The sequence below is a fragment of the Theobroma umbraticum genome, unplaced genomic scaffold (assembly GCF_002168275.2).
Source record: "Theobroma umbraticum cultivar Fairchild unplaced genomic scaffold, ASM216827v3 scaffold_12.1, whole genome shotgun sequence".
In the NCBI taxonomy this organism is placed as follows: Eukaryota; Viridiplantae; Streptophyta; class Magnoliopsida; order Malvales; family Malvaceae; genus Theobroma; species Theobroma umbraticum.
In genome coordinates, this window is record NW_018397269.1 from 339,587 (window position 1) to 354,375 (window position 14,789).

The window sequence follows — 14,789 nt, forward strand, 5'->3', positions numbered from 1 at the left end:
TTTATTCTTACGAATAAAACATAAGGTTTATTTGTGTAATTTCCAAATCTTCTGGATATTTCTAATCAGTAATATTATTAGCAAAATAATTAAAGTTTAATCTAAGGGATTCGCAATCACTCTGGAGATCAACTGATTTAACTGCTCCACCCACTTATGATCTCGCCACGTTACCGTCCTCTTACATGGCTCCATCTCTAGCCACCACGTGTTCCTCCTCACCCAATGATAAATTCAGTAAATCTTACTCCTTTTTTTTTTCTTATTTAACCGTTAAAACTCCTTCCCCGCTTCTCTTGAAAAGAAGTTAGAAGGCATATCTCAAAAAGCGGGAGAGAGAGAACAAGAAAACTAAAAAAAAAAAAATCATCGAATCATAGCCGTTGATATAACTTCTCATCGCTGATTCGACACCGTTAGGTCTCATCAGCGGCGGTAGTTCTCTCTCTCGTTCGTTGCTCCGCCGTCCATTTCCTCATCTCCGGTGAGTCTCTTCGTCCTCACGTTCCGTATTATTTATTTATTATTATTTTAATCAATGCATAAAGGTTCTCTTGTTCTTTATATTTTGTGAATTTTGAAGAATGAAATCGAACTGTCTCTTCCTTCATTTTTCATTTTAATGGAAATTATTGGTGCTTGTTAGAGTATTGAAGAAGGCGACAATAAATGAGAGAATATCATTATTTCTGTTATTTTTCAATATTATGTTTTAGTAAATCATATTATCTCTTTGGAAAAAGGAATAAATTCAATAGATTAGTTGATGGAATTTTGATATTATCTTTTTCTTGAATTTTATTTTGAAAATTTGACAAGATGAATGTTTATAGTTTCTTAATCAAGGATAGTCATTGACAATTCTTTAGATTTTGTTTAATTTTTTGTTATTTGCTTTTAGCTTTCGGAAGCAAAAACGGAAAGCACGTTGGTCACGTTGGATAAGCAAACAATATTTATGAAGAATTATGAGAAACTATATAATTTGTTTAGATAATCAAAATGAATAATGTTACTTCTATACAGACTAATTATGTTATAATTGTGTTTTATGCTTTAATGAGTTGTCTGTTTTTTATCAATTATTCTTTTGCTTTTCACCTTTTACTTTTGCTTTGTAGTAAGTTTCGAGAAGAAAAAGCTAATTGAAAAAGGTAAGTACGAATTAACAATTTAAAAGAGCCTTAATAATATTCAACCTTTTGGCATAAATTAAGGTGGCTGGCTTTTGAGATTTGATTTTTTTTTTTTTTTTGGGTATTGCAAAGCCATATCAATGTTGCGCTAAGATTTTAAAGTTGCATTTAAACTCCATCATGGAAAAGGTAACAAGGGAAGTAAAGTCTAAATTATGGTCTACGATGTAAGCCATGTTTCAAGAGGAAACCTTTGGCACTTTCCCTTGGCTGGAATGGATATGTGGTCTATTATTTTATTTTTCATTTTTCGCATTTAGGATAGATGAGCACATTTAAAGTTGATGGCAATATTTTGAGATCCTGACAAAGAGGTTTTCCTTTTAATGATTATTATTATTTGAAGTATTGATGATTTTTTTTTTGTTCCATCTCTTTTGAGAATCAAGTTATAGGAAGTACATAATAAGTGGTTAAGTTCACTTTGACTTTGGTTCTTTTGCTGTCTTTGCTGGATAGCTGTTAATTTAGATGTAGAATTTACAGGGCAATAACTTTACTTCAACTTTAGTTCTTTACATTTATCTTTGAAAATGAAGTTTAATTAATTTTAGTTCCCTTTTTCTATTTTTATTAATGAATCAGTTTTTCTTGTTGATTCTTTAATTTTTCAATTAGACAACAATATCATGCCTCAATGTAGCAGTTTCACTACATTTTGAATCTGCTTTTTCTTTTGCTTTACAGAATCTGTCCCGATGTGAAAATTAAGAGTTACCAATTGAGTTCTACTGGGTTGATTATGAAAGTTTACAACACCAGCTTTTCCATTCAAGTTTTGCCAGCGTTTGAGTTTGGCGTCTGCTTGAGAGAAAAGCTCTCTGCTGTCGCCATCTCCACTGCTGGCACTGAATTCTATCGATTCTCCTCTTCCTTTCACGTGTCTTGATCCAAATTGTCTGTATATAACTGGATGGCTGTTGCAGCATTTAAAGGACTCTTTAATGGTGAATGTCGTGGAAATAATAGAATGGAAAGAAAACCTTCTGGAAAAAGACGTGTATTTGTTCAGACCGAAACTGGCTGTGTTCTGGGTATAGAGTTAGATAGGAGTGACAATGCCCATACAGTGAAACGGAAGCTACAGCTTGCTCTTAATGTACCAACAGAGGAGAGGTCTCTCATATATGGGGATGCGGTGTTGAAGAATGATCTAAGTACTGTGAGAAATGATGCTCCACTTCTTCTCCAGAGGAACTTCATGCACAGGAGCTCATCTACGCCATGTCTCTCACCTACCGGGAAGGATCTTCAGCAGAGAGATCATAGTGGTCCGATTGAGATATTAGTATGCTCAAATCACTTTTCCAGGACAAAGAAACTGGTAAAGGAAATTGTGAAGGCAATGAAAATTGGGATTGATCCCATTCCTGTATGTGGGGGGCTTGGAGGTGCCTACTATTTTCGAAATTGCCAGGGTGAAAATTGTGCAATTGTGAAACCAACTGATGAAGAACCTTATGCTCCAAACAACCCAAAAGGTTTTGTTGGCAAAGCCCTTGGGCAGCCAGGATTGAAACGCTCGGTACGTGTAGGGGAGACTGGCTTTAGAGAGGTAGCAGCTTATCTTCTTGACTATGATAATTTTGCCAATGTGCCCTCGACTGCTCTTGTGAAGGTCACACACTCTATTTTTAATGTCAATGATGGAGTGAACAGAAACAAGCAGCAAGAGCGGAAGGAGGTTAGCAAGATTGCTTCTCTGCAGCAGTTCGTACCTCATGATTTCGATGCCAGTGATCATGGGACTTCAAGCTTTCCAGTTGCTGCTGTTCATAGGATAGGGATATTAGATATTCGGATCTTGAACACTGATAGGCATGCTGGAAACCTTCTGGTCAGGAAAATTGATGGAGATGGAGGACTTGGTCAAGTGGAGCTCTTTCCAATTGATCATGGCCTATGCCTGCCTGAAAACCTGGAGGACCCTTACTTTGAGTGGATCCATTGGCCGCAGGCATCAATTCCTTTCACAGATGATGAGCTTGAATACATATCTCATCTTGATCCATTTCGAGATTCTGAAATGCTTAGAATGGAGCTTCCTATGATTCGAGAGGCATGCCTTCGTGTCTTGATTGTTTGCACGATTTTCCTCAAGGAAGCAGCAACTTTCGGTCTGTGTTTAGCTGAGATTGGTGAGATGATGAGCAGGGAATTTCGAGGTCTGGAGGAGGAGCCAAGTGAGCTTGAGTTCATATGTATTGAAGCGAGGAGATTGTTAGAAGAGAGGAATATGCTTTTTGATAATGTGAAAGCTGGAGAAAATGACTTTCAGTTTGAAATTGACTGTCAGGAAGAGGAGGTAGATTTAACTTCTAATGTAGAAAACAAATTGGCATCCCATGCTTACTGCAGGCCTCTGGGTGGAAATATCCGGAATCCACTTTCCAAGCTAGATGAGAACATAGAGGAATGGACAGAGGAGGAGGAGAATACTGTACCTCCAAGGTTAGATGAATATGCTTTTTCTGCTCATGACTGGACTCCAACTGTTCCAAGACTGTCAATGTCAATGAAAAATGTGAGTATTGGAGAAAAGAGTTGGAGGCATGAGGGTGCAATGCAGAAAAGTGGTTATTTGGCTGGCACATCATCTGGAAACAGAAGTGTGAATGAACAGCTGCCTGGAAGCACCAGTTTTGTGAAATTGGCTGATATCAGTGAAGACGAGTGGGTACAGTATCTTGAGCATTTTCAGAGGTTGCTTTACCCATCATTTTCTAATCGTACATCACTGAGCATGGGTCAGAGGCAGAGACAGAGGCTCGGAACTTCATGCCAGTTTTGAGTAGTTAATATTTCCAAATTGTAGAAATTGGAAAGCCAAGTGTTAGGGCTTGAGGGTTGTTGGAAGCAGCAAGCAGTATCATGTGGGTAACTTGAAGGTTTTTCCTGGTAAGGATGGACTTCATTGATGAGTTGGAGTTATTCTCATTGGATTTATAGTTTTACTTTTAGATCATGAAAACTGTGGTCATTAGCTGCTACAGGTTAGGATTCCGTTCAATTTTCTTCCCCTCTTCTAACTATTTTTCCTTCAACTTTCACTCTTTCGACTTGGGTTGTTTTCCCCACTTGTTTTTATATATAAATAATTTGGTTGCGCCGCTTTGTATCTTAAAGTTTTGAGAATGCTGAATGCTGAATACAATAAGGAGTTTGCAGGAAATAAAATGAATGTACATAATGCTATGATATAGTAGATTTGGATTATGTGAAGTTGTTCCTGTGCTTTAGATCTTGAATGCCTAGCACTTTCTAGATGGTTGTTATAGTTTTGAGCAGTGTAGCCACTGTTGTATACAAGATTATGTGACGTAGCTGAACTACTTTATTTCGATGTTTTAACTCAGAGTTGGATTAGTTGTATCACCCCTGTTTTTAGAATTTTAGACTTTTAGATTAATGGGAATCAGGAGATGTCATATTGTCATTATTTACTAGGCTAATTATTGCTCTCTTGCTTGTTATGGAAAAATAAATAAATAAATAAACCCCCGTATTTGCTTTCTTCCAATGGAAATTAATTGTTGCAAAATAATAATAATAATAAATAAATAAAAATGAGTGGATAGGTTTCTTGTGTTGTTGGTTGAAGTTCCATCGAGCTTATAATATTACTTACTTAAATCTTTTAGAAATATTATCATTTTGCAGGGTCTTGATTTTTGAGTTTCATTAAAGTAAGGGTTGTTATATTTGGCAATTTGTAATGTCTTGCCTCAGTGCATGTAAACATGTTCGCATTTACATTAGCAAAAAAAAAGAAAAGTAAATAAATAAATAATCTCATTTACATGTATGTAGGCTTGTGCAATTCCTAGCATATATACACGACAAAACACATTAAGGATTCAGCTGCAGCTTAATTTGGGTGAAAGTGCATTTTAAGGATGTCAAGCGTGTAGAAAGTGATTGTGAAGGTTGTAAGAGGAAAAATTTGATGCATTCAATAACATCTTGATAACAGTGTGAAGAGGCTATTTTAGAAAAGAGAAGTTTCAGCTAATAAACTTTTTCAGTTCAGTCGTCTCGGTTGGTATATATATATATTCTTGCTTTTTTGCTGATTAATATTAGTGGCAGTCTTTATCGATGACTGGGTCAGTTTGTTTTGCCCTGTGAAGTACGTTCTTATCTCTTTATGATTTGATCGATTGATTTGGAAAGAACAGAAGAACGGCTTGCTATCAATTTTTATATTAACTCAGGCAATTGTTTAAAGGTTCCATCCTGGAGTTTTGTTCCTAAATCTGTGCCATCCGGTGATACGAAATAATATCTCCTTTTGGGGGTGAGCAAGCAAAAGAAGACACTTGCACCATTTCATTCTTATTTTACATTTTTGATAGATGAGGGCTTCACTGCTCAACCCATCCTTGATAGCATTTGAACAGTTTGAAGAGGCAGAGTCGATGCTTAAGTAGTCAATCCCTTTGTTCCAGGCATAATCTATCATTTGGTAAACAGCCCAATTGCCCACTATCTATTGTTTTTTGGTTAGAATTCATTGATGTTGGCAATCGAAGTCCATGGCAGCGAGAAGTGGAGATTAAGAAGTTTTTATAACTACTGTACTAGATCATGAGGGGTTTGTAATCCTAAAGCACTAATTTAGTGGACACCATCTCTCTGTACTTGCTCTCTTGTATGCTATCAACAGTATCACTTGCCATACGCTTGATTGTGGGGCAAAGAACAAAAACAAAAAGGAAGGAAAAAGAAACAAAAAGCAGGTGAAAAATGCAGTCATGGTCATTCAACTAGTCTCCTTCACGCTGGCCAGCTTGGTCAGTTCTATATGTTGATCCTGTATCCGACTCATAATTCGTGAAAAATCTCCTTCAGCCAAAGACATTGTGTCTTCTTTAGCAAGGCGCCTCTGTTTTATCTTGAGTATGGCCTGTGTTACTTCACCTATCGAAGGCCGCTTTCTTAGTGATTTGTGCAGGCATTTATGAGCAACTTTGGCTAGCTCCCTCACTTCTTCAATCTTGCATTTTCCAACCAGTTGGCTATCAAGTATTTCATCAACGCCATCTGGACTCATAGTGGCCTTACAAAGGAAGGTCATGTCAGAAAGATACCAATATATGAATAACTGGAAGCGGGACTTTACCACAAAAGGGGAAGAAACTCACAAGATTAACATATTCCATTAAGTTTTGGTGTGGGTGGATGGCTGTAATTAGCTCAAATATGATAACGCCAAAACTGTATATGTCACTCTTCATTGTGAACTTGTTCGTGGATATGTACTCGGGATCTATGTAGCCATATGTACCTTTAAGACCAGAGTTTCGGCCGTCGTAAACCTCTTCCTTTGACAGCCCAAAATCAGCAACCTAACAAAAGAAGCCAGTAGTAAAGCTATGCCGTCAGCCCATCATTATTGTCTTGATTTTTTTGGAAAACTATAGAAGAAGAGGATTTCAAAAAGATGACCCTTTGCGTACTTGCTCACCTTGGCTCTCATTGACTGGTCCAATAATATATTAGCAGACTTTAAATCACGGTGTATCACTGGAGGGACTGCCTGTTTTAAGAATTCAGTCAATGATTAGTTTGTTTAACTACAGAGAACATCAACTTTATACCATTCCACTATACCCCTTCATGAAGATATTCTATGCCGTGTGAAATATCAAGAGCAATTTGAAGTCTTTCTTCCCAACTCAAACTCTGTCCTTCACCTGAGTACATGTACAACTAGTCAATTCCTGTTAAGGAATCAGGATTCACATAATAGTACAACAGTGTAGATTGAGGTCCAAAAAACACCCAAATCTGGATGAGATTTCAAAAACGTGGCTGCAGAAAATATTTGACAGTGTCTGCCTTACTGCAACAAAAGTATAAAGAATGTAATAGCAGTAGTACTGTAACTACTTCATTCAAGTGAACTTGTTATTAATAAATGTGTGGATGAAACAGGTTACTTGTCCTTCAGTTTACATAATTTGACATGCAACTAGCACTGCTCAGAGCCCTCTAACAAGCCTTACTTGCAGAATATTTGATGTTCAACATGCTTGAATACATCATAAGAGAATTTGGTCTATGTTGACAGTTAAAACGAAAATGATAACCGACTGCAGGTTAGATGTGCCTGTCCATGGGTCAGGCCAAGCCCAGTTGACACCTTTAAAAGCTAGGTGCAGGTCTGCATCCAACCCGCATTGGCCCTCCCATTAAACTTCATTTAATTAAATTAGTTTAAATTATTTAAAAATATTTTAATATTAATTTTTATTATTTCTAAATATATACTAAAATACAAAATTAAATAGAAGATAAATTTCTATTTTATATAATAATATCCCTGGCTGGCCCAAGCCATCCAAAGGCCTGATGGCCTGCCCGACCTGTGGACAAGTCTACTGCAGGTCAGACCAGTGGCAGTGACAGAGTCCCTAGATTAACAGCCACTGTGGAGTGACTGAGAGCTTTTCAAAGCATAAAATGAGGTTTTCAACAACATTAAAAAGCATTTACTTTGGAAAATATCAGCTGATAAATTCCAATAAAAAGTGGTTTCTGAGCTTACTATATAGAATGTTTGCCAAGCTCCCATTACTCATGAACTCATAAATTAACATGCGCTGCCCTTTATCGACGCAATATCCTACCAAGTTCACCAGATTTCTATGATGCAGCCTTCCTAGTAGACAAACCTGAAAAAAACTAGGTTTAATGATAAAAAATAACATGATATGTAGCGTTTTTTTTTATATGTAGATTATTAAAAGTAAATAATATAAAATGTTTGCAAATGAACATTCATTCCACCCCACAGCAGAATAGGTATATGTGCAACCCTTGCAGTTGCCTAGATAGAATTATTGATGAATGGTATAAGATAAATATGATATCAAAATGCAGGTTGCAGCATTACATTGAGATTTCCTCCATTTCCTCTACTTGTATGGGCTATTCAGATATTCCATCTTTAATAGATCTTTTCTCAAAATACTACAAATTTCTACCATCGTAAAGACAAAATCAGATGTTAGGTTTGTTTAGTAATTGAGATGGACCAGTCCCCCATATAGTCAGATCAATTAAGGCAAGTACCATTAATATACAAAACTTACCTCTGTGTGGAACTCTTTCTCCCCCTGATGAGAATTGGAAGCAAGCACCTTTACAGCCGCTACTCCACCAGTAGGCATTGTGGCTTTATAGACTGGACCAAATGATCCTTCTCCTAAAATAGTTGTAAAAGTTTGTGTAGCTTTCTGCACATCCCTGAAAAGCATAACAAACAAGAACACATATCAGAATAAATCAGTTAAATGCTCATTTTGATACAAACCATCAAACATTAATCATTTAACTTAATTAGGAATGGACTATTGGTTTGTATTTACAGAAACAGATCAACTCCACTCTGAGGATTAGATAGCTCCTTTATGTAAGTGTAGAGGGAAGTCATAAATAGCACAAGTTATATTCACTAATAAAGTAGGGAAAATACAATTTAGAACGTGAGCTAGGCTAAATTTCATATATTACTTCTGTCATAATATGAAATGTGAACTTGGTAAGCCTCTAGACTTGATTTGGATCTGATATTCCTATGCTTAAGTAGCATGCTTATGTTCAGTTTAGAAATGAACTTACTTATAGGAATACTTCGGCAAGCCCGATGCACAAGCAAAGCGAACTTTACTATGAAGACTCCACCAAGAATTTGGAGAACTTTTCTGATGATATTCTGGTCCCTGAACGGCTATAGAATTCGAGAGAGATGCACTGAAGTCAGTGCTTGTACCCAACCCATTTGTTCTTATAGGGAGAACTGTAACACTACGCTCATTTGAAGACCGTCTGAGGTTTGCACGCTTTTTGTACCACCTTAATCCAAAAAATACCAGTGAAGCTAACAAGATACCAAGGGCCAAGCCAACAGAGATGCCAATGGCAACTAAATCACCTTTATGAGCCATGCTTTGGTTTCTTTAGGTATTCAGGCAATGAGAACATCTTGCAGTGGAAAAATTCTGCAGGTTCACTGTAATAAGATGAATATATTATTATATCCATTTCAAAGAAATCAAACAACAAAAAGGTTTTTAGGGGAACTGAAAAGATGCCATTTCAAATTAGAAAGCTCAATGATAGCTCTTATTCTCTTTAAGGCACGCAGGTAAGCAGAGAGGGAAGCTTACAGCAAATAAGAACAAGGAAAAATGCTGTAGGAAGATATTGCCATTACCAGAAGAAAACCTTAGAAACTACATTCTTAGACCCTAATCAGACACCAAAAAATAAAACCCGAATGATAAATTTTGTTGTTTGACTGGAAGTTTTACCAGTTCTCCAGAAACGGATAATCCGGGAACAATAAAAATTGCAGCAACAAAGCATAAAATCAAGCAAGTTTCCATTTTTGCCTTCAAAAACCAAAATTTTGAGGTATTAGAAAGACTAGAAATGAGATATCATAAGTTGCAATAAATTCGAAAGGCACCCCGGCTCAGCTCTGTGTTTCACTATTAAAAATCTAACCTAAACTTTCTGTTTATAAAAGTTTCTTGACACAATCAGTCAAACCGTTTTCAACTAGCAGCAACTGCAAATCTGCCTATGCAAAAAGAACATCCAAAGAGAAATCTTTATTTCAAAGCCTCATTTTGGCTTAACAAGCTTTGCTTTCTTCATATATGACACTGTTAAATCTTTCTTCATATATGACACTGTTAAATCTTTCTTCCTAGTTTCTAAAACAAACTAATCCTTCTGAACCAAAATTCATGGTTTAGAATATGTACACATAGATCATCATAACCTTCGTTCTATCAAATTTCCAATATAAAACACCCGAAAACCAATCAGTGATAAACAAAAAACCAAAACAAAGCAAACCCAAGAGCCAAAACCAACCAAAGAAGAGAAAAAGAGCAGATTTTTAAGCAAAAGGTATGAAAACCAGCAAACTGGCCATGAACCCATACCTTATGAAAAGATGATCAGCAAGTGAACAGCCAAGACATGGCGATTTTTTCCTATGATTTCGATGTTTTAATTATCCTTTGAAGAGTCACGACTCCAGAGCTGACAAAAGTCACAAACCACTTCAAAAAGATAAAAAATTAAAAAAAACTGTAGACAAAAAGAGAAAAAGACAGAGTCTTTGTTGGAGGCTTTAAAATTAAAAACGAAGAATGTGAGAAGGAATAATAGAGGCAATATCGGGGTGGTAGGCCAATAAAAGCAGAGACACCCATTGAGCCGGCTAAAGAAACTGTGTTTAATTGGCTGCTTAGTGATAAAAATGGAAATTACTTAGAGTTATCCGCCTTTTACAATGTCATCATTTTTTTAATTTGATTGGGGTTCTACTTATAAAGAAAGGATGATTGATTGGGATTCTTTCTTCCTATTTGTTATTCTTGTTCTTGTTTATTTGTTATTAATTTTATTATTGAAAGATCATAGAGATTGCAATTCTATATGCTTATATATCAGTAGTAAGCAAGGAATAATAAGACTAACCAGAGATTGACTGAATTGTTAACTTTGTTCAATGAGTAGTATTTTATTTAAATTCTACTATTAGTTCATCATTGACATTAATCCTCGATGGGTGACTTTTACGAGATATATATACACATTTTATCTTGTTTTGAAAAGTTAAATAATTTATTTATTTTTATATTTTTAGATAAAAACGTAAAGAAAAAATAATAAATGATAATATTTGTAAATAAAAAAAACTAAATTATACATTCGAGCATTTAATTCAAACATTTGATTATATGATTTTGTTATATATAGAATATGGTTCAAATATCTTTTCCCTCAATTTTTTTTAAAAAATTAAATTATATTGATAATTTTAATATTGAAAGAGATGGACGAAAAATATATAATGCAAAATAATTACTTAAATTAATATCCTGAAAAGAACATTAGGATGTTTAAGATTGAAAGTCTAATTTAGATTTTATTAAGCTTGAAAGAAATTATAAAATGAAGGAAAATAAATTTAAAGAAAAACTTCTATAACTCCTCAAAATTAACATAGATTTATTAATTTTTTTGGATTAAGAAAATTTTGCAGGTAAGTTATTATTTTTTATAAAAATTTTCTAGCATAGCCTCTTCCAATTATACTCCTAATCTTTAACTGTCAAATGTTTACTAAAAACATGGAATAGCTTTCTTGGTCATTGCTAATGACTTTGAGCTTCTTTTTTTTTTTTAATTTTATAGTTTTTCCTAACTAAATAAAATTCTAGAGTGCATTTGATAAACCAATGACATTGAAAATTTTCAATAGTTTAATTTTTTTTAGTGTAATTGAATAATTCATTTCAGAAACTATTTAAATAGAAGATTTTCAATTAAAAAGTATTAAAAATCTTACGTAGTTGGAGACTGCTTAATGTATTAAATCATTTTATTGTGGAAAATTTGTTATTTAATTTATTTTATATTTTTTCCTTTTAACTTTTATTAATATAAAATAATCAAAAAAATCAACAAAACATCTATATAGTATTTCGTTTTCAATAAAATATCAAACAAATTTTAGAATAACATTTCAGCACTTAAAATTTTTTCAATTTATCAAACAACACTTTACTCTCTAGGTCTCTCAACATTCAAAATTTTAAATTGCCGTCGCATTTACTATGTTATCAAAGTGAAGTACCCAATTTTTTATTTATCTTAAGTTTTGATAATAAAAAAAAATCTTCTTGATTTATAATATAGTTTATGTGATGGTCTTTGAAATTGAGTAATATGATTGAAATGTCATTTCTTGCTTCCATCAAAATTTTTAATAAGAACTTTTGTAACTTGTCATTCACTTCACATGAATTTATGATATTGTAGTGCATCACTACTTATGAACATTATTTTGTTTGCATAATAATTTTGTGAGATTTGTTGGATTTCACTTTCAAAAATGCATAGATTAATTTTGATCTTCTAATTCTTAAAATAAGAGGTGCCTTTTCAATTTAAGATGATGACCATCTATGCGAAATAAAATGGAAAATACATAGCCTTTTTTTATAATACAAAAAAAACCCTTTGTGATATATATATATATATATATATGTTTGAAATTAAGATTAATACCTATCTATGTACCAAAATATATAAAATTAATTCCTTTCTCTCTTATTTCTTTTTGAGATAAATCTCTCTGTATTATCTAATTATCAAGACAAGGGTAAGTACCCTTCTAGGAATAGCAACATGGTGTGATAAGGTAGTTGAGCATTTTATATTAAATGTATTTGATCTCACATAAATATTAAATGAATATAAACACATATAATACTAAACAAAAAACAGAAATAAAAATAAATAAAAAATAAGATTTTTATATTTTATAGAATTTATATTTGATACATTGATACAGTGCTAGCTCATCAAAATAGGCCATTTTATTAATGAAGTAAAATAAAAAAAATTGTAAAGATTTAATATTAAATATTAAAAAATTTATAATAATTAATTAAACAAAAAATAAAATATTTTAACTTTTCTATCTCTCAAGGACAAACTAAGTTTTGTATCTCCTCTTTTGTATCTCTCTCGAACTCCATCATCTTTTTCTCCTCTCCTTCCTCTTTCATTAAAATTAAGTTTTGCAGAATTGTGCAACTTGAAGAGCAATTTTTAAAATCTTTTCTTATTCTTTTGAACCCTATTAGAGATCTCTAATAAATAAATCTTAATGAGATTGAGGGAACAAAATTCAAATAAATAAATCTTATTAGTATAATTTTATTCAGTAATAATAAGATTAAGTCAAATATTTTTCTTTTTCCGTAAACCATGTCCTCACTTGATCATGTTGTAAAGGGAAATTCATTGTTGCTTTTGAAAAAATGACTGATCTTCATTTAAAATTTTAAAAACGTTTAATTTAATTAAAAATTAAAATAATCATATAACATATCATCTAAATAATAATTTTGGATTAAATACCAAAAAGCATGTAATTTGATTTAACATTTCATGTTTATCTTTGAGTTTTTGATATTTCTCCCTTCTCTGGTCTGCCTTCATTGCTCTTTTGATTTCTGGTTCATTTCTTGTCTGCGACTGCTGTGTTGTTTTTCTGTACAGCAATATTGTCTTGTCTTTTTTGGGTTCTGTGATGCTGGTCTGTGTATTGGAACAGCTTTGTTTGAGTCTTCATGCATATTTCCTGCCGACTCACACTTCTTTGTGATCCCTGCTTTAATAGAGCTTGTAATTCAAAAGAAAAAAAAATTTATTGGTATTTTGGGTTTTAGTAGAATGATTAAGTAACACCTCCAGGAATTTTGGTATTGATGAGAATTTGGGCATAAAAAAAAACTATGAAAAGAAATTCTTTTTAATAAAAATTTTTAAGATTTAAAATTAATTATTAAAAATTTATAATGATTAATTAAAAAAATAAAAATATATAGTGCATTTAAAAATTTATATAGTGAAGTTAGATTTACAAAAATATTTTAAAAAATATAAAAAAGTATTATTAAAAATATTTTTAATAACACATTTTAAAAATGTGTTATCTTAAATCAAATTTGTTGTAGTGTATATATATATATATATATATATATATATAGTAAATATATCTTAATTTTTTTATTCTTTCTTTTTTTTAAAAAAAAAAAACTCTAGACTTAGTTGCCTCCGAGTCAATTTCAAACAACAATATTTAGCTGTGATAAGGTGGAATATGATGGGTAGGGGTCGAAATTGCCATCTACATGCTCGGTATAACTGGGAGGTAACATTGGCAATTTAATTTGAATCAAATAATTAAAAGGTTCTTACCTTGCAATTTAATTCCAATCAAACAGTTAAAAGGGTTTTTTCCTTACTTACCTATAGCAGAGATAGGAGAAAAACAAATTAGTACAAGATGTGCATTAATTGTTTATTATAGACTGGCTTCTCTTCTAAAATATAACAAAATTTTTCTGCATTATGTCTGGATCAAAGGAGGTCAAACTAACTGAATATGAGAGAAATATAGTAATAGTTTCTCTTATCTAATAATTAAATTGCTAGTCAAGAAGCCGATATAGTAACATCCTGACATTAACAAATCATGTAATTATAAAGTTTTGTCATGCGTGAATTTTGACGATCTTTATATTAGAAATTTACATCTTTTAACTATATGCTGATTTATTGGTTTAGAGTTATTACATTATGAATAGAATTTCATTTTGTACGTTAAATCTCATAAAAAAAATAGTAGTGGACAAAAAAGAAAATTGAAGTACGTAAAGACAAAAAAAAGGTGAAACTGAATTTGCCGGTTGTTCTTGAAGTAGACCCATATTTGATGTTTATCCAACAACTTCAAATTTGGAGAGGTTGACAAAGTCTAGTCGTAGTTGACCGTAGAAAAGAATTATTTAAATATTACTCTCTTTTTGGCCTTGTTATGCTTTCAATCATAAGAAAAAACATTTAATATTCCTTTGAGTGAAATCATGTATGGTGGCTTCGATATGTCTGCACCAAACCTTTCATTTACTCCTAGAAGTGACCTGAAAAGGAGACGTATGGAGACGGATTCGTTGATATGAACTTGCTAGGAGAAGTTTTTGATTGGAGTTG

At 32.9% G+C, this 14,789-nt stretch overlaps 1 protein-coding gene and 1 pseudogene across 3 annotated transcripts; one reads left to right on the top strand and one right to left on the bottom strand.

Moving 5' to 3' along the window:
* Window positions 1-289: 289 nt before the first annotated feature.
* On the top strand, window positions 290-4,412 carry LOC110425841 (phosphatidylinositol 4-kinase gamma 7 pseudogene; annotated as a pseudogene). Of its 2 annotated transcripts, XR_016351868.1 has the most exons (3): window positions 290-484; window positions 1,122-1,154; window positions 1,884-4,412. The product of XR_016351868.1 is annotated as a phosphatidylinositol 4-kinase gamma 7 pseudogene, transcript variant X2 (transcript). The 2 variants fall into 2 exon arrangements; XR_016351867.1 differs by lacking the exon at window positions 1,122-1,154.
* Window positions 4,413-5,618: 1,206 nt separating this feature from the next.
* Window positions 5,619-10,388, bottom strand: CRLK2 (Protein kinase superfamily protein). Its single transcript, XM_021441152.2, has 8 exons — window positions 10,157-10,388; window positions 8,823-9,213; window positions 8,294-8,447; window positions 7,747-7,873; window positions 6,810-6,892; window positions 6,664-6,735; window positions 6,341-6,544; window positions 5,619-6,255 (listed from the first exon to the last, which is right to left on the bottom strand). The coding sequence occupies exons 2-8, from the start codon at window positions 9,146-9,148 to the stop codon at window positions 5,959-5,961; spliced, it is 1,263 nt and encodes a 420-aa protein (XP_021296827.1). The 5' UTR covers window positions 9,149-9,213; window positions 10,157-10,388; the 3' UTR covers window positions 5,619-5,958.
* Between the last annotated feature and the right edge of the window lie 4,401 nt (window positions 10,389-14,789).

Excerpts from the sequence above, each read along its gene's own strand:
- CRLK2 (XM_021441152.2), bottom strand. The coding sequence starts at position 9,148 with ATGGCTCATAAAGGTGATTTAGTTGCCATTGGCATCTCTGTTGGCTTG. Across the intron at positions 6,736-6,809 it reads TAGAATATCTTCATGAAGGG|GCAGTCCCTCCAGTGATACA; the intron begins GTATAGTGGAAT and ends TTCTTAAAACAG. Across the intron at positions 6,545-6,663 it reads ACCAGTCAATGAGAGCCAAG|GTTGCTGATTTTGGGCTGTC; the intron begins GTGAGCAAGTAC and ends TTCTTTTGTTAG.